The sequence below is a fragment of the Marmota flaviventris genome, chromosome 5 (assembly GCF_047511675.1).
Source record: "Marmota flaviventris isolate mMarFla1 chromosome 5, mMarFla1.hap1, whole genome shotgun sequence".
NCBI lineage: Eukaryota > Metazoa > Chordata > Mammalia > Rodentia > Sciuridae > Marmota > Marmota flaviventris.
The window spans coordinates 147,182,134-147,209,289 of NC_092502.1; the positions used below are offsets into that span (position 1 = coordinate 147,182,134).

At 34.5% G+C, this 27,156-nt stretch overlaps 1 protein-coding gene across 3 annotated transcripts in view; it reads left to right on the plus strand.

The window, feature by feature from the left end:
• Nucleotides 1-27,156, plus strand: part of Wdr70 (WD repeat domain 70) — a 289,453-nt gene that overhangs the window by 56,179 nt on the left and 206,118 nt on the right. For all 3 annotated transcript variants that reach the window (XM_027936264.2, XM_071612680.1, XM_071612679.1), the window contains 2 exons: nt 2,753-2,886; nt 26,885-27,038. In XM_027936264.2, coding sequence (XP_027792065.1) covers nt 2,753-2,886; nt 26,885-27,038 — 288 coding nt within the window. The remainder of the gene's footprint in view (nt 1-2,752; nt 2,887-26,884; nt 27,039-27,156) is intronic.

Here is a 27,156-nt window from a genome sequence, read left to right on the forward strand (position 1 = left end):
AAGTGACCTTTCTGTTGGCTCATCTCTGCTCCATTCTCTGTTTTTACTAAGCCTTTCCATGTGAGCAAGACATGAGCTTTGGTTTTATAACCATTTAAATTTTAAAAAATATTTAAGATATTTTGCTAGAGAATTTATAATCACATGGAAAACTATTTAAGCATTCAAATATTTATATAGCTAATGTGCTATCAAATCAATTTAATTGCTTAATTATGAACTTGCATTTAAAGCTTTTTGAAAGCAGAGAGTAATAAAAATTCTCTGAATGTAAAGGTCAAATCTGTACTGTTTGTACTCCTTCTAGGTTAGAACATGAGACTTATTTTAACATGATTTGATATTTCATGTAGTAAACATTAAACAAGTATTTTAAAATATTTTATTTCTTGGTAAAAAAAAAGTCAAGTCCATTACCTAGAAAATTCAGTAATGGTTTTTATTTTTTAATGTAAATTAAAATAATAATTTTTTCAACTCTACTATAAATAACTGCTGTTTTAGACTAGCATTTATATATGAGCTCCTGTTTTCTTTTAATATGTTTAAAATGCACCTGAGAATTAAGTAGATTTCCTGTGTTCTTCAGCTCTTAGGGATACATGGTTTGAAAATTAGTTTAGTGGATCTGTGAAAGGACATGTATTCTCTAACAGGTACTCTGTCCTTCTGAGCTCTGTTTTTAGTCTTATTCATGAGTAATATATATATGAGGAACAGCAGAGATCCTGATACTTCAGAATTCTAGCATTGAAAACATTTTGTCATTTTGTTATAAAATTTGCTCTTTCTTTTGCATTAGGAGAGTAGTTAACTTTGAGATTTATTCTGCTTTTCATTCTTTGTGGAGGGGAATTTATCTCATTGGTTATACTCCATTGTTTTTGTGTTACATAAGTTCTAAAAATTTTTTAGTCTTCTTCCTTTTTAATTGTTTTTTTTAGTTGTAGACAGACACGATACCTTTGTTCATTTATTTATTTGTTTTTATGTGGTGCTGAGGATCGAACCCAGTGCCTCACACATGCAAGGCAAACACTTTACCAACTGAGCTACAACCCCAGTCCCTAGTCTTCTTTCATTCTTGTAAGCAAATATTTACTAGAGTTTCTGTTTTGTACCAGGCCGTGTACTAGGACAGACATTCTGTTTTGTGGTTCTGGGGACTGAACCTAGGACCTTACTCATGTCAGGCAAGTGCTATACCTCTGAGCTACATGCCCAACCCTGAGGTTATACTCCTGAAGACCAGGACAAGCATTGAATAGAGGAACCACAAATGAATTTGAAATTTCAAATTATTGAGTGGGATGAACTCTTGGTGCACTTAGCCTTATCAAGGAAAAGAACACCTCTTTAATTATACCAGGAGGGAAGAAGGACATCATATAAGGTTGGAAACAAGTGATTTTGTTGTTGTCAGAAGCAGATGTAATTTCTTAGATTTTTAAAAACTAGTGTTCATTTACTTATATTTTTGATAAAAAGACTTCTCATTTGTATGCTTTCCTACATACCTTTAGAGTCCATACCTAATTTTAACATGTAATAAGTTATTACTTATATACAATTCCCTTGCATTCTGGAATCAGTGTTTGTAGGTAGTAATTGAAATGAGTTTAACTTATTTTGCCATTATTTAATTATGGTAGTTATGTTACAGTAATTAGATTTCAAGTCTATTTATTAGGAGGACTCATTTTTAGAAGTTTCTTCTATATAAAACTTTTTGATAGTTTCATTACCGTACATGTATGGTAATCACATTAAATATTTTTTATACAGTTCTTTCCCTCTAAGAAAACAGTAGGTCCAGGGAATTTTTGCTTTGACAATCTTAAATATAGCTCAAAAATATTGAGTTACACATTGGGTATTCACATATGAATTTGACCTACAAAAATTCACATGGGAAACAAATATTTTGTGGAACTGATGTAAGTACTATTACAGTAAGTTATAAATTGAGCTTTAAAAGTAAATGCTTAGGGGGCCGGATTTGTGGTTCAGTGGTAGAGTGTGTGCCAGAATGTGTGAGGCCCTGGGTTTGATCCTTATCATTATATGTAAATAAATGAAAAAAGATCCTTTGACAACTAAAAAATACATATATAAAAAGGTCAATGCTTAAGAGGAATATACTGAGTCATTTAGCCATATGCACAAGATAATTTCTACTGTCTTGCTTTTTTCAGTAGATTTCTAGAAGCTCCCATTGTGGCATTACTCATTTTGATGATTTTATTTGTTTATTTAGTTAGCTAAGAGTGATGGGGTTGAATTGAGGGCCTCATGAATGGTAGGCAAGTGCTGAACCACTGAACTATTTCCCTCAGCCCATTTTGGTGATTTTAGATTCATGTGGTATTCATTAAGTTGTATTTAAATTATCTTGAACCTCAGGATTGTTAAGAAAGCCGAATTATTTCTGAGAATTTTACTTACTAAAACAATTTAGTCTGTCGTGCAATTGCAGTAGTAGCTATTCTGAGTACATTGTTAATAAGTGGGCACAAGACTATCAATTAGATTAAATTAAAAACTTATTTTTTAATTTCAAAAGAAATAATACTTACAATAAAAAAGTTATAATATAGAAGGTGCTATCCATTTCCACTTTCCAGAAGTAACAGGAATTGATGGTCAGTTCTTCCTGTTCCTATAGGATAGGGGGTAAGGTGACGGAATGGTTGTAATTGACTGTAGGTTGTTTTGTTTAAATTAGTTTTTTTTTTGTTGTTGTTCTTAACAGGTTTCTGCTTTGGGTCTGGATCCCTCAGGTGCCCGTTTGGTGACTGGAGGATATGACTACGATGTTAAATTTTGGGACTTTGCTGGAATGGATGCTTCTTTTAAGGCATTTCGATCCCTTCAGCCCTGTGAATGGTATGGATTTGCTTACTTAGTATCTTCACGTTTGACTTAATATTTGGAGATACTGCTGTTGTCATCTGAATTTCATTTTTAATGATTTGTACCAAAATATAACTGTGTACTGCTATCATTTAGACTGCTATCATTATTCATATGCAAATAAAATGTACCTAAAATTTTCTTCCTTTAGTTTCATTAACCTATGTTTTAAAGGCATTTTCTGTCTTTTGTTGTTTTTTAAAAATTGTACCTTGTCTTGTTTATTTAAAAACTCTAGTAAATATTTTGCAATATGTTTTTAAAATTTTTTTTTAGTTTTTGATGGACCTTTAATTTTTATTTATTTATATGTGGTATTGAGAATTGAATCCAGTGCCTCACACATGCTAGGCAAGCACTCTACCACTGAGCCATGACTCCATCGCCAAGGAGTTCAATTATTAATGACAAGAAATTAAGATTGATTCCTAGATTAAGTTTATAACATTTGATTTCCTTCATTGTAAAGTGAATTTTTTGTTCTTGAGTTAGGCAAGTACTTTGTGGAGTAATACTTGGTACCATGTAAATATCCAGATACTTGTCATCCTTTCACTTAAATTAGCTTATCATATTGATGATTCCTGAATCAGTTATTTCATGAAAGGTTACAAATTGGTGATGTTCTAATTGTAATTTCATGTACATTTATTTACTGATATTCTTCTAAAAGAAGAGCTTTTTTCATTGACTGATATTATTGGTCATCCGTTGATATCGAGTCACCCGGCACTGCCATCCAGTAGAACTTCCTGTGCTGAACAAAGTACTTTATATCCTTACCATCCATTATGGTAGTCACTAATCACACATGGCTACTGAATACTTCAAGGAAATGATTTTTTAAAAAAATTTAATTTGGGGGGAGAGAGGGAGAGAGAAGGGAAAGCATATGGAAATGGTAGGAGACCCTCAATGTTACACAAAATTACATAGAAGAGGATGTGAGGGGAAAGTGGGGGGAAACAAGGGAGAGAATTGAACAACAGCAGATGAGGTAGAGAGGGATGATGGGAGAGGAGGGGAGGGGGGATAGTAGGGGAAAGGAAAGGTAGCAGAATACAACAGTCACTAATATGCCATTATGTAAAAATGTGAGTGTGTAACCGATGTGATTCTGCAATTTGTATTTGGGGTAAAAATGGGAGTTCATAACCCAATTGAGTCAAATGTATGAAAGATGATATATCATGAGCTTTGTAATGTTTTGAACAACCAATTAAAAAGAAAAGAAAAAAAAATTAATTTTAAATAGTTAAAATTTAAATGCATTTGGTCAAGTAGCTGTGGTGTTCGATAGTGCTTTAAATGGCCAAATTCAGCATAAATTATCATGGGTAACATGTTGCCTTTAAACTTGAAAATATATCATTTAAAGTCAAAACCAGGAAAACTACCACTACAGAGCCACAAACTTGAATGCATTTTTTAAAATATTTATTTTTTAGTTTTAGGTGGACACAATATCTTTATTTTACATTTATGTGGTGCTAAGGATTGAACCCAGTGCCTCGTGCATTTTAGATGAGCATTCTACCACTGAGCCACAACCCCAGCCCTTGAATGCATATTTTTAAATAAAAAAGTAAAATGTTGTAGTGCATTGTATATATTTATATGTTTTTATTTGATTTCTTTGTCTTTTTTTTGTTGGATCATTATTCCAGCTTCTGATTCTAGGACTCAACATATTAATGATCAATCCTTGATTTTTACCAATTGAAAATTTGATGAATGTAAAATAAATTCTCATTCAATTAATAACCTGTTGAATATGGCAATTAGACATTGATATGTATAGCTTGATTTTGATGTATTTTCATTTTTGGTATTTTTGAAATCTCTGGAATAATTTGTTTTAGACCTTTGTCCAGCATTAGTACTAGATTTGTAGATTTCTAGTTTTTAGTTTTCTATTGTCCCATTTGGTGAGAATCAGTACTGTTTTCTCTAATCCAGTCTAGTCACTTACCTTTCAATTTCCTTGTTTCCTTACAGCTTCTCAATAGTAGACCCATAATTAGATATATAGATTCAAGATTCATAATCCTAAGTTTACAGACCTTTTATAAATGGAATGCAATTTTCATATAATATTAATAATTTTTAATTACTTAAGGTAGTTCAAGTTATGAATTTCTTATCTCGGGCCAATTTAAAAAAATGTCTGTATACTCTATTTCCATCTTTAAAAACTGTTAACTAATCAAGCAATACTTAAATATGCCGCAGTCTGGCTGGGCACAAATGCCGCAGTCTGGCTGGGCACAAAATCACGAGCCACCACACAGCTTGTAGATTCAAACAGCAACTCTTTATTCCCGAACTCACACCAGCCGTCTATAATCACGTTCTGGGGAAATCCACGTTCTCTGCCCAAATCCAAATCCACTGGGCTTCTGTCTCCCAAAAAATACTGTCTGAATCCCGTGAGAACTCAAGGGGAACTCAGGCAGCAGGATACGCCCTATTCCCAGCAGGAATAATCTTAAACCTTAAACCTGGAACCTAAACCGGGAACGCCCTAATCCGCCTTGGTCCTTGAACAAGGTCACCTACATTCAATGTCACTGCAACATGGGGTACGCTGGCAAGGAAATTGTCATACCTACTTGGCTAATGGCTCCCAGCATAAATATGTTCTCATATAGAAATTAAAACTAGAACTTTCCCTTGACCATCTTCATTTTAATCTGCTTCTCAGTTTTCATCACTGTTTCATTATGTGTATTTGAAGTTTTTTTTCATGCTGTCATCAAAAGATATATGTACCTGTCAAAAAAATGGTATATTCTGTATTTGTTTTAAAAAATAGTAACAGATGATTATTATTCCAAAATGTTTTCCCCACTTAATATTGCTTAGTATTATTTAATATCAGTACATACATACTTTTTAAGTGCTGCACAGCATACTATATAAAACTTAGTTCAGTGATTTTTGAAATCAGAACCATCTGGAGAAGTTGTCAAAATATTATCTACAGGACCCCACCTTTAGAGTTTCTACGTCTTTAGATCTGAGTATTATCTGACAATTTGCAAGTCTTCTCAAGTGCTGTTGATACACCTGGTCTGGGGGTCATACTTTGAGAACCTTTGCATTGTTTAGTTATTCTTTCATTGATGAGCTGTGGGTGTTATGGCTGCTTTTTTGTACTTCACTGGTCACATGTGTAAATTGAGTGTTTCTCAAAAGCAGATTGCAAAAAGTGAAATACCTATTGTGCACCGTTAAATTTTTTTTATTGATCTTTATAATTATACATTTTTATCAATGCATTATAATTATACACAGTAGTTACACAGTTGTACATGTACATAACAATTTGGTTGATTTCATTCACCAAGACCTCCCTTTTTTTCACTTTCTCCCTCTACCTGGTACCCTTCCTCTCCTGGGCTCCCACATTTTCTTCCTTTCTGCTCTCTAACTTCCACCTATGAGAGAAAAACATATGACCCTTCACTCTTCAAGTCTGGCTTATTTCTCTTAATACAATGCTCTCAAGTTCTATCCATTTTCCAGCAAATGACATAATTTCATTCTTTATGCTGAATAAAACTCCATTTGTATATATATTACATATTTTTTTAATCTATTTTAGGCTGGTTCCATAATTTGGCTGTTGTGAATTCTGTGCTATAAACATGGGTGTACATGTATTGCTATAGTATGCTGACTTTAGTTATTTTTCCTTTATATATTCTTTTATTGGTGCATTATAATTATAAATAATACTGGGATTCATTGTTCCATATTGGTAAATGCACATAATATAATTAGTCCAATTTCATTTTCCATTACTTCAGCTCCTTCTACTCCCAGCCCCCTTCTTTTACTCTGTTGGTCTCCTGTCTATTTTCATGAGATTCCCTTCCCTTCTTTCCCGACTTTTTTATTTCTAGCTTCCACATATGAGAGAAAACATAGTACCTTTTACTTTCTGAGTCTGACTTATTTTGCTTAACATAATGCTCTCAAGTTCATCCGTTTTCCAGCAATTGACAATTTTGTGCTTATTTGTGACTATAAGTCTCGATTGTGTATATAAACCATATTTTCGTTGTCCATTCATCTGTTGATAGACACCTGGATGTTTCATAATTTGGCTATTGTGAATTGTGCTACTATAGACATAGAAATGGATATACATATATTGCCATAGTATGCTGAATATGGATAAATACCAAGGAGTAGTGTTGCTGGGTCATATAGTGGTTCTATTTCTAGTTCTTTGAGGAACGTACATACTGATTTTCCATGTTTTTTATACTAATTCACAATCCCACCAATACTATGTGTTTCCTTTTCCCTACATCCTTGCTAGCATTTGTTATTTTTTCTTGATGACCGACATTCTAATTGAAGTGAAAGGAAATCTTAGTATAGTTTTGATTTGCATTTCCCTGATGGCTGGGGATGTTGAAAATTTTTAATATATTTGTTGGCTATTTGTATTTTACTTTTGAGAAGTGTATGTATAGTTTATTTGCACATGTATTATTGGTTTGTTTTTATCATAGTATTTCAAGTTATTTATATTTTCTGGATATTAATCCTTTTTCAAAAGAGTAACTGAAAATGATTTTCTCCCACTCTATAGAGTCTTGTTCATACTTTTGTTTCCTTAGCTGTGCAAAATCTGTCCCATTTATTAATTCTTTGCGTTATTCCTGAGCTTTAGGAGTCCTATGGAGGAAGTTGGAATGTTGAATGATGACCCTGTTTTTTTTTCTTCTCCTAGCAGTTGCAGAGTTTTAGTTCTAATTCCCAGGTCTTTAATCAATTTTGAATTGATTTTTGTGCAGGGTGAGAGAAAGGGATTTATTTTCCATCTTCTACATATGGATATCAAGTTTTGTCAGCATCATTTGTTAAAAAGTCTGTTTTTTACTCCTGCATATATATTTTTTGCAATTTGTCAAGGATCAGATGATTCTCTTTGTCTACTTTTATTTCATTGCTCTGTGTATCTGTTTTTATGCTAGTACCATGCTGGCATAAAATTAGTATTATGATGCCTCCAGCATTTTTTTTTCCTTCTTAGAATTGCTTTGGCTGTTTTGGGTCTTTTATTCTTCCAAACAAATTTTAGGACTTCTTCTTCTTCTTTTTTTTTTTTTTTAGTTTTGCGAAGAATGTCATGTGATAGGGATTGCATTGAATCTGTGTATTGCTTTTGGTGATATGGCCATTTAAACAATATTAAATTTCCTTATCCATGAACATGGGGGTCTTTTCAATTTCTTTAATGTTGAATCATTTGCATTGTAAAGGGCTTTCACCTTTTTGGTTTGATTTATGCCTGGATATTTCAATTTTTTTGAGGCTGTTGTGAATGGAATTTTTTTCCTGATTTCTTTTTTAGCCTATTCAGTATTGGTATGTAGGAAAGCAGTTAATTTTTGCATGCTGATTTTGTAACTTGCTACTTTGCTGAATGTATTTATTAGAAATTTTCAGGTGGTGATCTTTGGATTGTCTTAAGTATAGGAGAATATCATCTGCAAGCAGTGCAAATTTGACTTCTTCCTTTTCTATTTAAAATTTTTGATATTGTCAGATTTGCCTTCCTTAGCCCTATGAGTCAGCCTCCTTATATCAGAAAACATTTGGCATTTGGTTTTTTGGGATTGGCTAACTTCACTTAGCATTATCTTCTCTAACTCCCTCCATTTACCTGCAAATGCCATGCTTTTATCCTCTTTTATTGCTGAGTAAAATTCCATTTTGTATATATGCCACATTTTTTTTTTTTACCCATTCATCTATTGAGGGGCATCTAGGTTGGTTCCACAGTTTAGCTATGGTGAATTGTGTTGCTATAAAAACATTGATGTGGCTGTGTCCCTATAGTATGCTGTTTTTAGTCCTTTGGATATAGACCAAGAAGAGGGATAGCTGGGTCAAATGGTGGTTCCATTCCCATTTTTCCAAGAAATCTCATACTGCTTTCTATATTGGCTGCACCAATTTGCAGTCCCACCAGCAGTGTATGAGTGTACCTTTTTCCCCACATCCTCACCAACACTTATTGTTGTTTGTCCTCATAATAGCTGCCATTCTGACTGGAGTAAGATGAGATCTTAGAGTAGTTTTGATTTGCGTTTCTCTAATTGCTAGCGATGATGAACATTTTTGCATGAATTTGTTGATTGATTGTATATCCTTTTCTGAGAAGTGTCTGTTCAGGTCCTTGGCCCATTTATTGATTGGGTTATTTTCATTTTTAGTGCTTAGCTTTTTGAGTTCTTTATATACCTTAGATTAGTGCTGTATCAGATGTGTGAGGTGTAAAGATTTGCTCCCAGGATGTAGGCTCTCTGTTCACTCACAGATTGTTTCTTTTGCTGAGAAGAAACTTTTTAGTTTGAATCCATCCCATTTATTGATTCTTGGTTTTAATTCTTATACCAAAGGAGTCTTATTAAGGAAGTTGGGGCCTAATTCCACCTGATGGAGATTAGGGCCTACTTTTTCTTGTATTAGATGCAGGGTCTCTGGTCTAATTCCTAGGTCCTTGATCTACTTTGAGTTGAGTTTTGTGCATGGTGAGAGATAGGGGTTTAATTTCATTTTATTGCATATGGATCTTCAGTTTTCCCAGGACCATTTATTGAAGAGGCTATCTTTTCTCTAATGTATGTTTTTTGGCACCTTTGTCTAATAAAGATAATTACAATTTTATGGGTTAGTCTCTGTGTTCTCTATTCTTCCATTGGTCTACCAGTCTTTTTTGGTGCCAGTACCATGTTGTTTTTGTTACAATTGCTCTGTAGTATAGTTTAGGGTCTGGTTTAGTGATGCCACCCGCTTCACTCTTCCTGCTAAGGATTATTTTGGCTATTCTGGGTCTCTTATTTTTCCAGATGAATTTCATGATGCTTTTTCTATTTCTATGAGGAATGTCATTGGGATTTTGATTGGAATTGCATTGAATCTGTATAGTGCTTTTGGTAGTATGGTCATTCTGATAGTATTAATTCTGCCTATCCAAGAGCAACTCCATCTTCTAAGGTCTTCTTTGATTTCTTTCTTTAAGGTTCTATAATTTTCATTTCATAGATCTTTTACCTCTTTCGTTGATTCCCAAGTATTTTTTTTTTTTTTTGAGGCTATTGTAAATGGGGGTAGTTTTTTTCATTTGCCTTTCAGAGGATTTGTCATTGATATACAGAAATACATTTGATTTATGGGTGTTGATTTTATATCCTGCTACTTTGCTGAATTCATTTACTAGTTCTAGAAGTTTTCTGGTGGAACTTTTAGGTCTTCTAGGTATAGAAGCATGTCATCAGCAAATAGTGCCAATTTGAGTTCTTCTTTTCCTATGTGTATCCCTTTAATTTCTTCTGTCTGTCTAATTGCTCTGGCCAGTGTTTCAAAAACTATCAAACTATCAAAGTTAAATCAAAGTGATGAAAGAGGGTATCCCTGTCTTGTTCCAGTTTTTAGAGGGAGTGCTTTCAATTTTTCTTCATTTAGAATGATGTTGGCCTGGGGCTTAGCATAGATAGCCTTTACGGTTTTGAGAAATGTTCCTATTATCCCTAATTTTTCTAGTATTTGAACATGAAGGGTGCTGTATTTTCTCAAATGCTTTTTCTGCATCTATTGAGATGATCATATGATTCTTATCTTTTCGTCTGTTGATGTGATGAATTAAATTTATTGATTTCCATATGTTGAACCAACCTTGCATCTCTGGGAAGAATCCCACTTGATCGTGGTGCACAATCTTTTTGATATGTTTTTGTATTCGATTTGCCAGAATTTTATTGATTGCATCTATGTTCATTAAAGATATTGGTCTAAAGTTTTCTTTCTTTGATGTGTCTTTGTCTGGTTTTGGAATTAGGGTGATATTGGCCTCATAGAATGAGTTTGGAAGTGCTGCCTCTTTTTCTATTTCCTGAAAGAAATTGGAGAGTATTGGTATTACTTCTTCTTTAAAGGTCTTGTAGAACTTGGCTATGTATCCATCCAGTCCTGGGCTTTTCTTGGTTGGTAGACTTTTGATGGTGTCTTCAATTTTGTTGCTTGAAATTGAAATTTTGTTGCTTGAAATTGATAAATTGGGCATATTATATGACTCTAGAAATTTGCAAATGCCTTTGGTATTTTCTATTTTATTGGAGTAGAAGTTTTCAAAAATAATTTTTACTTCTGTATTTCTGTAGTGTCTGTTGTGATATTTACTTTTTCATCATGTATTTTAGTATTTTGAATTTTTTCTCTCCTTGTTAGCATGGCTAAGCGTTTGTCAATTTTATTTATTTTTTCAAAGAACTAACCTTTTGTTCTGTCAATTTTTTCAATTGTTTCTTTTATTTTAATTTTATTGATTTCAGCTCTGATTTTAATTATATATCCTGTCTTTTACAACAAAAGTTGTAGATTTGTTCTTGTTTTTCTAGGGATTTGAGATGTAATGTTAAGTCATTTATTTGTTGACGTTTTCTTCTTTTAAGGAATGAGCTCCAGGCAATGAACTTTCCTCTTAGAACTGCTTTCATAGTGTCCTAGCGATTTCAATATGTTGTATCTATGTTCTCATTCACCTCTCAAATTTTTTAAATCTCCTCCTTGATGTCTTCTGCAACTCATTGTTCATTCAGTGGCATTTTATTTAGTCTTCAGATGTTGGAGTAGCTTTTATTTCTTATTTTATCATTGATTTCTCATTTCATTCCATTATGATCTGATAGATGCAGGGTAGTATCTCTGTCTTTTTATATTTGTTAAGAGTTGCTTTGTGGAATAATATGTGGTCTATTTTAGAGAAGGATCCATGTGCTGCTGAGAAGGAAATGTATTCTCTCATTGAAGAATGGAATATTCTATATATGTCAGTTAAGTCTAAGTTATTGATTATATTATTGAGTTGTATAGTTTATTTATTCAGCTTTTGTTTGGAAGATCTATCCAGTAATGAAAGAAGTGTGTTAAAGTCACCCACAATTATTGTGTTGTTGTCTATTTGACTGTTGAGCCTGAGAAGAGTTTGTTTGAATGTAGGCGCTCCATTGTTTGGGGCATATATATTTATAATTATTAAGTCTTGTTTGTATATGGTTCCCTTGAGGCGTAGTAGTGTCCTTCTTTATCCTTTTTGATTGACTTTAGCTTAAAGTCTACTTTATTTGATATGAGGATGGAAACCCCTGCTTGCTTTCACAGTTCATGTGAGTGGTATGATTTTTCCCAACCTTTTACCTTCATTCTGTGGATGTCTTTTCCTATGAGATGAAGTCTTTTGGAGGCAGCATATTGTTGGGTCTTTTTTTTGTTGTTTTTCCAATCTGCTAGTCTATGTGTTTTGATTGAATTTAGGCCATTAACATTCAGGGTTATTATTGAGACATGATTGTATTTGCAGCCATTTTTGTTTATTTTTGGTATTTAAGGTGACTTGGTTTCTCCTCTGATTAGATTTTCCTTTAGTGTAATCCCTTCCTTCTGCTGATTTTCATTATTATTTTTAATTTCCTTTTCTTGGAATATTTTGCTGAGGATGTTCTGTAGTACAGGCTTTCTAGCTGTAAATTCTTTTAACTTTTGTTTATCATGGAAGGTTTTCATTTCTTCATCAAATCTAAAGCTTAATTTTGCTAGATGTAAGATTCTTGTTTGACATCCATTTTCTTTCAGAGCTTGGTGTATGTTGTTTCATGATCTCCTGGCTTTGAGGGTCTGGGTTGAAAAATCTGCTGAGATTCGAATTGGTTTCCCACTGCATGTGATCTGATTTTTCTCTCTTGTCGCATTTAAGATTCTATCCTTATTCTGTATGCTAGGCATTTTTATTATAATGTGCCTTCTCTAAAATAGATCATATATTATACCACAAAGCAACTCTTAGCTAATATAAAACGGTAAAGATACTACCCTGCATTCTGTCAGATCATAATTGTAATTTTGTACATTTGGTGTCCTGATGTATTTTGGATAATAATGTCTGTCACATTCCACCATCCTTGCTAATCCCTTGCCCCCCTCCTTTTCCCTCCCACCCCTCTGCCCTATCTAGAATTCATCTATTATTCCCAGGCTCCCCCTCCCTACCCCACTTTGAATCAGCTTCCTTATATCAGAGAAAACATTTGGCATTTGGTTTTTTTTGGGATTGGCTAACTTCACTTAGCATTATCTTCTCCAACGCCATCTATTTACCTGCAAATGCCATGATTTTATTCTCTTTTATTGCTGAGTAAAATTCCATTGTGTATATATACCACATTTTTTTTTATCCATTCATCCACTGAGGGGCATCTAGGTTGGCTCCACAGTTTAGCTATTGTGAATTGTGCTGCTATAAACATTGATGTGGCTGTGTCCCTGTAGTATGCTGTTTTTAGGTCTTTTGTGTATAGACCGAGGAGATGGATAGCTGGGTCCTGTAGTGCAAGAATTAAAACTAAGAATCAATAAATGGAACAGACGGGTGGACCAATGGTACAGAATAGAGGACACAGAAACCAATCCACAAAACTACAACTTTCTTATATTTGATAAAGGGGCTAAAAACATGCAATGGAGGAAGGATAGCATCTTCAACAAATGGTGCTGGGAAAACTGGAAATCCATATGCAACAAAATGAAACTGAATCCCTTTCTCTCGCCATGCACAAAAGTGAATTCAAAATGGATCAAGGAGCTTGATATCAAATCAGAGACGCGCCGTCTGATAGAAGAAAAAGTTGGCTACGATCTACAGTCGGTGGGGTCGGGCTCCAAATTCCTCAATAGGACACCCATAGCACAAAAGTTAATAACTAGAATCAACAAATGGGACTTAATCAAACTAAAAAGTTTTTTCTCAGCAAGAGAAACAATAAGAGAGGTAAATAGGGAACCTACACCCTGGGAACAAATCTTTACTCCTCACACTTCAGATAGAGCCCTAATATCCAGAGTATACAAAGAACTCAAAAAATTAGACAATAAGAGAACAAACAACCCAATCAACAAATGGGCCAAGGACCTGAACAGACACTTCTCAGAGGAGGACATACAGTCAATCAACAAGTACATGAAAAAATGCTCAACATCTCTAGCTGTCAGAGAAATGCAAATCAAAACCACCCTAAGATACCATCTCACTCCAGTAAGATTGGCAGCCATTAAGAAGTCAAACAACAACAAGTGCTGGCGAGGATGTGGGGAAAAGGGTACACTTGTACATTGCTGGTGGGACTGCAGATCGGTGTAGCCAATTTGGAAAGCAGTATGGAGATTTCTTGGAAAGTTGGGAATGGAGCCACCATTTGACCCAGCTATTCCCCTTCTTGGTCTATTCCCTAAAGACCTAAAAAGGGCATGCTACAGGGACACTGCTACATCGATGTTCATAGCAGCACAGTTCACAATAGCAAGTCTGTGGAACCAACCTAGATGCCCTTCAATAGACGAATGGATAAAAAAAATGTGGCATTTATACACAATGGAGTATTACTCTGCATTAAAAAATGACAAAATCATAGAATTTACAGGGAAATGGATGGCATTAGAGCAGATTATGCTAAGTGAAGCCAGCCAATCCCTAAAAAACAAATGCCAAATGTCTTCTTTGATATAAGGAGAGTAACTAAGAACAGAGTAGGGATGAAGAGCAGGAGAAGAAGATTAACATTTAACAGGGATGAGAGGTGGGAGGGAAAGGGAGAGAGAAGGGAAATTGCATGGTAATGGAAGGAGACCCTCAGGGTTATACAGTGGAGGAGGTAGAGAGAGAGGAGGGGAGGGGAGGGGAGAGGTGGGGAGGGGGGAGGGTGGAGGACGGGAAAGGCAGCGGAGCACAACAGACACTAGTATGGCAATTTGTAAATCAATGGATGTGTAACTGATGTGATTCTGCAATCTGTGTATGGGGTGAAGGTGGGAGTTCATAACCCACTTGAATCAAAGTGTGGAATATGATATGTCAAGAAATTTGTAATGTTTTGAACAACCCACAATAAAAAAATAAAAAAAAAAAAAAAGAATCAATAAATGGGATGCAATGAAACCTAAGTTTCTTCTCAGCAAAAACAGAGAGCTTACATCCTGGGAGCCAATTTTTGCCCCTCACACATAGAGTACTAATCTTTAGGGTATATAAAGAACTCAAAAAGCTCAGCAGCAAACAAACAAACAAACCAACCAACCAACCAACCAAATAGCCCTATCAACAAATGGGCCAAGGACCTGAACAGACACTTCTCAGAAGAGGATATACAATCAATCAACAAATATATGAAAAAAATGTTCATCATCCCTAGCAATTAGAGAAATGCAAATCAAAACTACTCTATCATCTCACTCCATAGTGGCATTATGAAGAAAAATAACAATAAGTGTTGGCGAGGATGTGAGGAAAAAGGTACACTCATACACTGCTGGTGGGACTGCAAATTGGTGCAACCAATATGGAAAGCAGTATAGAGATTCCTTGGAAATCTGGGAATGGAACCACCATTTGAGCCAGCTGTCTCTCTCCTCAGTCTATACTCAAAGGACTTAAAAACAGCATACTATAGGGACACAGCCACATTAATGTTTATAGCAGCACAATTCACAAGAGCTAAACTGTAGAGCCAACATAGATCCTCAGATGCCTGCCTTTCATGGAAGCTGTTCTGTTAGGTTCCTGACTAGTTGGTACATTTTTGTTTTATTGACCCACATATCTTCTGTTAACATCCTTCTCAGCTGCCTTCTGTCTAACGTTTGTTGGAATAACTGTTTTTATAAGGGCAGCCTTGCTGCTTTGAGAATGTGCTTCCCTAAGAATTCATGGTTTCTGGGATGTTTTTACAGGAGGTTGTTGAACCCCTTTCTGGGAAGTGTTGAGGTGTTTTTCTAATCAGTCTGGTCTTTTCTAATGGAAGTTTCAGGATAGTTTCTACTTTCAGTGGTTCTTTTATTTTACCCACTTAAAAAATCATTTTCTAGGTTTTTTTTTAACATTTGGAACAGGGAAGTCTGATACTTTTTTGTACACAGCTATTTTTCCATAGAAATCTTCTATTATATTTCCTCTCTTTAAGTTCTCAAGGTCCTCTTACTCATATTCTTTTTGCACCCTCTGCAGAATCAACCTTATATTGACAAAACATTTTGGTTGATATTTTATATGTTTTTAATTTCTGAAGTATTAGGTTTAAATTATTTTTTTAGGGTTATATTATTCTCTTGATCTTTGAAGGGCCTTTATGAACATTTTCATCTTTCTATCTGATTCTGTTCCTTGTTACTTCATGATATGAGGGCTTCATTACAGTCAGTCCAGTGTTCCCCACTCTCCTTCTCCTCTGGTACTTAGCCAGACTCTCTATCCAGACCTGTACTCCATGCAAGTACATTCTTCCTGCCTCTCTAGTCTCTTCAAAACCTGTCCTTCAGGTTGCTCCTCAAGTCTTCCTTGTTTAAATCTGACCTAGAATACTGCAGCAGTCTCGTTGTGGGTTTTCCCTACTGTTTGTGCCTAATTCATTTAATGTCTTCTTGATGCATTTTGAGTAAAATCCAAATGCCTTATCATGTTTTATAAAATCTTTTCTGATCTCTCTGTTTCTTCTCCCTTATTTCTGTAGCTCTAGAAAAATGACTGTAGCATTTTTACAGAATATATATATATATATATATATATATATGTATATATATTTTTGTTGCTTACAGTGCTATTCCCTTCTACCTTCTACATGTTCCTCCTGTCACAAACATGGTTAGCTCTTTCTCATGATTAGGAGTTCACCTAAATGGCTCTTTTTAGAGAGACTCTCTGAAGTAGAGTCCTCCTTCTGTTTGCTGCATTGGCACTTACTATTCACTGTTAAAGGCTGAGGCTCCTATTGCTCTGCTGTTAGAATTAAGACTTAGTGGTTATTCCAGGTATCAATATTGTCATAAAGGAAACTATTGAAATGATAAGGAAAAAGACTTAGTTGTTACTAGCCATCTCATGAGTTGACTTTTTAAAAAAATATTTTTAGTTGTTGAAGGATGTGATACCTTTATTAATTTTTTTATGTGGTGCTGAGAATTGAACCCAGTGCCTCCTACATGTTAGGCAAGCATTCTACCACTGATCTCCAGCCCCAGCCCAGTTGACTGTTTTTGATAATATTTCTCTAATCCTCAGGAGACCTGAAACCTATTATTTAATTATTGAGACTTAGCTTATTTTTACTATGAAACTTGACTGTGAAATCATGTGAAGTGAGATCATATAAAGTGCTATTGAGAAATGTTAATTACCTTTATAAACAAGGATATGGATTTTAATGGAAATGAAATACTGTGGACTTTTAGGAAAATTGCATATAATCCTGGATAGAATTTTTTTTTGTGGCTTTATTTTGTTTGACATGTTTTGTTTAAGGTTGCTCTTAGCATATTAATTTTTAGTCCGTTAAGCCAATAGGTGATAAATTTTTAATTAATTTTACAATGGAAATCTATTTTGAAGTTTAAAATCTAAAATATTGTAGATTTATTTCAGACTAGAATAAATTAATATTTTCTGATATTCTTATATAAGAACCTGATGCTTCTACCTCATGCCTTTTGCTTTCTTGGCTTGTTCTTAGTACTGGGTTATCTTTCTCTCCCTCCCTCTTTCTCTCATAGTACTGATTACTGAGTGCTAAGAGATTGTGTGTGTGTGTGTGTGTGTGTGTGCGTGTGTGTGTATGTGTTTGTATACATGTATTATGTACACACTCACCCACCCACACCCACACACACTCTCCTTGAAAGGAACAGACTGTTTGACCAAATACTGTTAACTCTCCATTTTCTGCAGGTTCTTTATCCATGAATTCAGTTAATTACAGGTCCAAAATATTTGGAAAAAATGATGTCTATACTGAATAATTTAGGCTTCCCGCCCTTATTGGAGGTAACAATAGTGACTACTTGTTTTAAGGGACGTGTTATGTGCCTTTTAAAATATATATTTTAATCCTTATTCCCATTCTATAAATTAAGAGTTATTCTTTTTTTTTCAGTGGAGTAAACCAGCAAAGTTATACAACCAAGTATGAACTCTGTGACTCAGGAACAACTTGTGTAGTGCTGCCATTTAGTCTCATTTACTGATTTTCCATAAAAAAGGAGACCAAGTCTAGTAAAGTTGAAGGACTTGCTCATCATCAAACAGTTAGCTGAGGAAGGATTTGGATCCCTGGACTTCTGACTCACATTCCGGTGCACTTTTCACTACAGCAGGACACCTTGGCTCCTGAGCCCCAAGTGACATCCCCAGACAGCTGTGTTTATCTGTCTTGCATGTCCCAGCTTGTTTTGCTAGCCAAGCAAAAACTACTTAAAAGGATCCTCAATCTTCACCTTCCCACTCCCCTCCACTTACACTCAAATACTCCCCCTTTCCCCATGAATAACTTCACAGAAAAGAATTGTGCAATGTCACTAAGCCTTCCTCTGGTGTCAGAGTTATTCTCTGAGAGAACATTCACTTCCTCATGACTCCAGTTTACTGTCAGATTGGCTTTCCCTCTCTTCTCTTTGATCCGAATCTTAGTTGTTTAGGCAGGAATTTGAGGAGCAGATGTTATACCACTTGAACAAGCCCTTTAATTCTCCTAGTACTGTGTCTAATGACTCTTAATCCTGTCCTTTTAACTCTGTGGCTAGCAGAGTTGAGAGTGAAGTGGGACAGGAATGGTGAGCTTGATGCTGAACATTTCCATTTCATTTTAATGTTGGCAAAGTAGAGTAGAGAGCACACGAAGGGCTCTGAGAGAAAGGGAAACCATTAGAAGTTTTCCTAAATAGTTAAGAAACAAAGTGATTATTAGTGTGGGATTGCTGAGATTTTAGGTTTCCCTTCAAGTGTGAATAGAACAATTTGGTAGAGCAATTTGAAATTAGAAATGGAACCACTGACTGTTTCTGTTACCTCTTTTAAATTTTCCTGTTTTTTAGGTTTTCATTTGCCTTTAAAAATAAAAATAACCACCAGAAAAAAAAAAACAGTGATCACTTATAGCACTCAATCTCTTATTGGTGAAGAAATGAATACTTTCTCAAATAGGAGTACCATTCACAATGATATGCCCTGTGAACTAAGCAATTTGTTCCGTTCTTACTTTAAAGACCTATTTGACTCGTTTGAGCTTTCTAATGATCAAAGATCTGCTGTGTTTGTTTATATGTAAGTAACTAAATCAGACTCAAAAAGGTTCTCCTTTTCTCAGTTCCCTGATTCATTAACTGATGTTTGATATGTCAGTCAGGGTCTGATTAGGATAAAAGAATAGGATAAATCACATGTAATTTGAATAGGAAGTTTAATATAATTATTCACTGTATCAGAGGTTTAGAGTAATGAGGGATTAGTTGGTAAAAATTAAAGAGAACTCTGTATAATATGGGTATACCAGATAAAAGAAGCATCCCCTGCCTCTGGGGTAGAGATGGGGCATTTAAGAGCCTTTGGGATTGAAATCAGATCTTTTATGAGAAGACATGACAGTGGCTCACAGAACGAAGGGAAATGGCTGTGGTGCGGTGATGGCAGAATTTGCCGACAATCACCAGAGTCTGCTAGAGCACTGCCTGAGTGAAGTCTGGGGAAGCTATTAGGTCCTGCTGAATACTGTGCACATCAGAAGCCTGATGGTGCTGCAGCTGAATACTAGAAAAGCCATGTGCAATACAGAAGCTTGCCAAGAGAAGCACACTGGACTCTGGAAGGAAACCTCCTTCCTCCTACAGCATCTTTGCAGCTCCTTCTACTGATAAAATTAGCATCATACCAACTGGCAAAGTAAAAAGATTTAAAGGGCCAAAAAAATCCATGTTTGTAGAGCAGGTAGTGATGAGTGAATTTGGAGCTGAGACACAATAGATGGACAATTGGAAAATTGGTCAAACATATAATTTTATATCTTTGGACAAATTTAAATGTAATGCCAATAAGTTACCTCCTAAGATGGTACATTTAAATTTGTAATCCTGGTTAGAATTTTGCTAAGGACCTTATTCTTTCCCAGTATTTTAGAAAGGATGCCATGAAGCCACAGGAGCTTTTCTTTTTTGGAAATCCTGGGCAGTAGCTCCAACCTTTGCTTTTCTAGGTTCCTTTCTCCTGGGCATCTGGTTTGAATCTTCAGATCCTTGTGTGCCTTGACATGCTGATCTTAGTCCTTATAGTGAAGTGCCTTGTACAAACATTCTAATCTTGGAGCCCACTCTAATCTTTCTTTGAATTGTCTTTGCCGTTGAAACCAGTACTTTGAATCATTACCTTAAGAATTGCTTTTTGTTTTTTAGTTGTCAGTGGACTTTATTTATTTATATGCAATGCTGAGAACTGAACCCAGTGCCTCACATGCTAGGCAAGTATTCTAGTAGAGCCACAACCCCGTCCCTTAAGAATGACTTTAAATTTTTTTTTTTAAGTTATAGATGGACACATAGCTTTATTTAATTTATTTATTTGTATGTGGTGCTGAGGATTGAAACCAGTGCCTTACAATGCTAGGCAAGCACTCTACCACTGAGCCACAATCCCAACCCCAAGAATGGCTTTTTTGAAGAATAAATATTTCAAAATCTACTAACTATATTTTCAGTGGTCAGTATAAATTTGGGGTAGCTGTTTATAGCTAGTGGTGGCTGTGCAGAAAAACTGTTTCATTGATTAGTATCTGATTTGAATTTTGGAACCAGCCAGGAAGAATAATTTTATTGAGGTCTGATCAGATAAACATGAATTTTAGTTTTCTCTATATGTTCTGTTTCTAACAGAAAAAATTGTCACCAGTTAATAATCAAAAAAAAAAATCCATTGATTCCTCAGCTTAGGAATTAAGAATTTAGAAAGTAAATGCAACTAAATTCACGTAAAATTTTTTAAAATTATTCTTACTTTGAGATTGGTTTATTATTAGTATAAACAAACTTAACTAATTTTTAATTTTTTTTTGCAGTGGGTGGGGCATTGAACCCAGTAGTGCTTAATCATTGAGCCACATCTCCAACCCTTTCTTTTTTTAAAATTTTTTTAATATTTATTTTTTAGGTGTAGTTGGACACAAATACCTTTATTTAATTTACGTATATGTGGTGCTGAGGATCGAACCCAAGGCCTTGCACATGCTAGGCGAGTGCTGTACCACTGAGCTGCACCCCAACCCTTCTCCAACCTTTTTTTATATTTTATTTAGAGACAGGGTCTCCTTGAATTGCTTAGGGACTCCATAAGTTGCTCAGGCTGGCTTTGAATTTGCAATTCTCTTGCCTCAGCTTCTTAAACTGCTGGGATTACAGGCATGTGCCACTGTACCTGGCCCTTAATTTTTAATTTTTGCTAAGACCAACATTTACAAAGAAAGTTATGATGACAGCTTTAAAAAATGTCTTTTTTATTTTTGGGGGGAGAATTTTATATTTGGGGCTTGATTATTCTGTTGATTCTCCACCAGAATTCTTTGGCTTTTTGTGTTAAATATGTTAGCATTTTATTGCTGTGATAGGAAGTCAACTTAAAATGAAGAAAGGTTTATATTGGCTCAGGGTATCAGAGTTTTCAATCCATGGTCACATGGCCCTATCACTATGGTGGGGAGGGAGAGGGATATGAGAGAGAGAGAGAAAGAGAGAGAAAGAAAAGAAAGAATAAGAACACTGGCAGGTAGCATCATATCCCAAATGAATTTTTTATGGATTTCATTAGACTTTCTTTTGTTTTTGAGAACATTTTGCTTTACTTAATATTTCACTTTTCATCTATATTGTGAGGTAGTAAGGATTTAAAAAAATTTTTTTTTTTTTTTTTTAGACAGTAGAGTTTTTTTGTTTTTGTTTTTTTGGGGGGCGGGGTATTGGGGATTGAACTCAGGGCACTCAACCACTGAGCCACATCCCCAGCCCCGTTTTGTATATTATGTAAGACAGGGTCTCACTGAGTTGCTGAGGACCTCACTGTTGCTGAAAGCTGGCTTTGAATTCAGTGATCTTTCTGCCTCAGCCTCCCTAGCTGCTCAGATTACATGCGTGCACCGTTGCACCCAACCAGTAGAGTGTATTTTGATATATTATACATACACAGAGTATAATTTATTCTAATTAGGATTTAATTCTTGTGATTGTACATGATGTGGAGTTATGCCTCATGTATTCATATATAAACATAGGAAAGTTAGGGGGGATGGAAGTAGGAAAGATAGTGGAATTAATCTGATATAACTTTCCTATGTTTCATATATGAATACATAACCTGTAAGTATCTTCTGTTGATGAAACTACTTTATATTTATTTTACATTGTCTAAAGATGCACTCTACTGTTCAGTGTACCAGGCATTGGCCACGTGTGGCTATGTAAATTTAAATAAACTTAAATAGTTGTTACATTCGTCTATTCTCTGTTGCCATAAAAAAATGCCTGAAGGCTGTGTACTTTATGGTTGTAGTTTATTGTGCTTTGCTTACTACACTGCACAGATACTGTGTTTTTTTACATATTGAAGGTTTGAGGTCACCCTATGTTGAGGAAGTCTGTTGGCACCTTTTTTCAGCAGCCTGTGCTCACTTCATGTATGTCACATTTTAGTAATTCTTGAAATGCTTCAAACATTTCCATTTTTATTCTTATCTATTGTAGTGATCTGTGATCAATGGCCTTTGATATTACAATTATATTTGTTTGAGTGCTCTAAGAAATATGACTGTATAAGACAATAAACCTGGTGGATAAAAGTGTTCTTATTGCTCTACCAACTGGCTCTTCTACTGAGGCTTCCCTGTTCTCTGAGGCATTGCAATATTGAAATTAGGCCAATTAATAAATGTTCAAGTAAAAGGAAAAGTTGTAAGTATCTTACTTTAAATCAAAAGCTAGAAATTATTAAGGCAAATTAAAAACTGAGATAGGCTGAAAGCTAGGCTTCTTGCCCCAAGTAGCCAATTATGAATACAAAGGAACAGTTCTTGCAAGAAATTAAATGTGCTACTTTTGTGAACATACAATGCAATAACTTTTTTTTTTTTGGCCTCTGAGGGTAGATTTTGCCTTAACCCTTATCCCCCACCCAATATATTTTACTTCAAACTATACATACTCCTACTTCATTGAGTAGGACTAACTACAGGTTGAATATTCCTTATCTGAAATTCCTGGGACACAGTGTTTTAGATTTCTGATTTTTTACACTTTTGAATATTTTCATATGCGTATTGAAATATCTTGGCTCTGGGACCCAGGACTGAACATAAAGTTAATTTATATTATGATCATGGCTGGCAGAGTAATAAGTTAATATGTCTCTAAAGGGTCCTACTGATAGGCTGGCCTTGGGCTTTTGAAAAAGCGTAATAGTTGTGACTCTATACAGTCTAATGATTCACTGTGTCTTCTGTATTCTCTTTCTTTGTGACTTTGAATGTGTAATAATTGGTAAGGAAGCAGACAGCAGTCTAAGCAAAGCAAATATGTATAAAGAGGAAAAACAGAAAAAGTATGAGTAACTCTGGAATTAAAACTATGAGGCAGCAGAAAATTTAAATAAACAGAGTGGGAGGAACAGAGGGAATTAACTGGAAGTAACAGAAGCAGTGGAAGCAGAGGCAGAATATTTGAGATGTATAATGGTAAAGCGGAGTTGGGAGCAGTAGCTACTAAAGGGTAATTGCTGGAGTTACTCTTTGGGCCATCAGAGCAGTTGTTATATTACTAAAATTGCTGAATGAAGAAGAGTTCTTTGTGAGGCTGGGTTGAGCAGCTCTTTTGATTATTCCTTATTCCTGTGATGTCATTTGATCTTCAACCCCTGAGTAAATAAGTGATCTCTAAGGTAAATTAACTTTTTCTCTGTGGTTTGTTCCCTGACAGAGCCATAATCCCAATACTAATAGACTTTTATTTCTGGTCTTTTTGGTGCTTATGAATATTTGGCCATGTTTATGTTTCCTGTTTGATAATATACATTGTTCTGCTTGAATGTTTCTGGTTAAATTATTCTTCAATGAATAAAATTTTACCTTGTATAGTATAAAATCTCAGATTAATTTAGTAATGGGTAGAATTTTTCACATATTTCTTAAAAATAATTATTCATATTTGAGCGTCAAAAAATTTTAAGCCATAAAACGTATTACATGTACTTTACTTTCTTAGTTTACCTTGAAAACTTTCTAGTCTTGAGGATTAAATTGTACTGAAAAATATGAAAGTTTCCTCATTGGATGTCCTTTCTGTTGGATTGAGGGCCTTAAGGTAAAATTGCCTCAGATGTCTCTCCTTTTTATATTTTTAAAGTTAAAACATGACATTTAGAAAATATATTGATCTAATGTCATAGCTTAATGACTAATCATAAAATGAACACATCCCTATAATTGCTATTCAGTTCAAACACATGGTTTATATCAGCAGCAGACACTTATTTCCCAGATAATACTTATGCCCTGTTTATCCTGACTCCTTAACAAAGCTATAGATTACTTTAGTTTGCGTTTGAATGTTACTTAAAATGGAGAAATGCAGCCCATTCTTGTCTGACTTCTTTAACTTGATTATATTTGTAATATTTATCCATATTGTATATGGCAGAAATTTGTTTTTATTTTAATTGCTACACTGTGTTCCACTCTATAAATATACATCTACTTACTATTTTCTGCTGACTTTTGAATTGTTTCCAGTTTAGTGCTACTATGACTAGTTTTGTTGTGAATACTCTCCTGTATATCTTTTGGAACACATATTTGCATTTCTGCTAGTATATATTTATAGGGAAGTGCTAGGTCATAGGTTGTGCATGTATTCTACTTTAGTAGGTGCTTTCTAACAGATTTTGAAAGTGATTATAGTAGTTTACTCTCCTGCCCATAATCAACAAAAGTTAACCTATATTCTTGCTAACACTTTGTATTGTTAAAACTTTCTAAATTTTAGTCCTTTTGGTAGGTACATAGTGGTATCTCATTCTATTCTTATTTTGAGTTTTCCTGATGAAAAATTGGATTAGGCAAGTTTTTAGAGTATGACAAGTTATTTGGATAGTCTTTGTCTAATATTTAAATATTTTGACCATTGTTTCTATATTTTTTTACCATTTTATGAGTTTTTAATTTTTTTTTACTTATTTAGAGGTTTTTTATTTGTTATTTTATGATTTTTTATGATTTTATGAGTTTTTTGTTTTAATTTTCATTGTGAATCTGAGGACTTTTATCATTTGACTAATAGACACATCTTCACTCTCAACCAGTAACTTGTTATTTCAATATCTTTTCAGAAATGTAAGTTCCTACTTTTGATGAAGTTAAAATTTGTAATCCTTTCTAATTAGAGTTTTTTTTTGTGTGCCGTGTTTAAGAAAATATTTTCTTAATCCAATGCCATTGATCTTATCTTCTAGAAGTTTAATTATATTACCTTTAAAAATAATAATGAAGGCATACATTGTATTTGAAATCGATTTTTATGTTTGGTATAAAATAGGGACTAATATTTGTTTATTTTAGTTATCTAGTTATTCAGTTATTCTAACATCATTTAGCTGAAAAGAGTTTTTCTCATCACCTTTGTCATAAATCAAGTGGTATTTTTCTTGTCATATTGCACTAGCAAGGACCCCTTTGATATGTTGAATAGAAGTAGTGAAAATAAATCCTTTTCTTTTGTTTCTGATGTTATTGGAAGGCAAGCTTTTGACCTGTCAACATTAAGGGAGATTTTTGTTATAGTTTTTTTTAATGATAATCTATCAGATTAATAATATTCCCTTTTCTTCCCAATTTGTCAGGATATTTTAAAACTTTGCAAATGGACATTCAAAATTTTAAATAAAAATGTTTTCCATGCAATATTTTATCATTCTTGAGGGCTTGGCTTGATAAGTTTTGATATTTGCACCACTCAAAATAAGAGAAAGAACATATTCATCATTCCAGAAAATTCTCTTGATCCCCTTTTCAATTCATGTTCTTCTTCCTCATAAAGGGAAGTATTTTTTTTCCCCTCTCTTTCTGGGAATTGAACCTAGGGCCTCATGCATGCTAGGTGAGCACTCTACCTCTGAGCTATATCCCTAGCCCTCTTTATTTTATTTTAAAATAGAGTCTTGCTAAGTTGCCCCTGCTGGCCTACAATTTGTGATCCTATCTCAACCCCCCAAGAAGCTGGGATTAAAGGCATGTGCCACCATGCTTGGCACTTTTTGGCTTTTATTGATACAGTACTTTCCTTTATTTGACTTTATATAATTGGAATTATGTATTTTGTATATTTTTATTTCATTCAATTAAATATTTGAGATTCATCTGTGTCATAGCATGTATTTTCATTGCCTGAATATGCCATATGTATAAATTACATACACAATGTATAAAATATACAAATTGGATATTGTTTCCAGTTTTGAGCTATAATAAGACTGCTTTGAACATTTTTTTCTTGTATAAGCCTTTTTGTGATTTATGAATATACCTAGAAATAGACCTAGTGGGTCATAGGATAGATGCATGTTTAACTGTATATGGAACTGCTAAATAGTTCTCCAGCATGGAGACTGGGTAGGCTGGGATCCCCGATATAGTTGGTATAATTTTTTTTGGGCTGGAAGAGTTTAATTTTTACCACTTTAATTGAAGAGGAGGAAGAGAGGAGTTCAGGGACAGATGAGTATATAACACTAATGGGAAGAAGTCAAGGTAGTTATTTATTTCTTCTGGAAAAGAGGCAGATGATTCAAGAGCTGATAGAGGACAATTGGTTGGGTTGAATATAAGGTAAGTCCAGAAGGTTGTAATAGATTGCTGTGGAGAGTGGGAAAGGGAAACTAACTTAATATCCAGTGTGTGTTGAGGGTTTGTTTGAGGTTGTTATTCCTGATTTGTAGAATTATCACTTTGTACAGTTGTATAGCCTTTTTCTTGTGGCAGTGCTTAGTGTAGCGAAAGTGTAAATATTATGCTCAGTGTCTCACCAGAGTATTTTTTTGTTTTGTTTTGCATAGTCATCAGATCAAGTCATTACAGTACAGTAACACAGGAGACATGATTCTTGTTGTATCTGGAAGCTCACAGGCCAAGGTGATTGATAGAGATGGTTTTGAAGTAATGGAATGTATAAAGGGAGACCAGTATATTGTGGACATGGCCAACACAAAGGTAAGCATTTAACAGAATATTTTAATGAATTCAATTCACACATTTATATTAAAAACTTATTTGAGTTGACCTGTAAAATTCATTACAAAAGTTTGTGTCTTTAAACAACAATGTATTA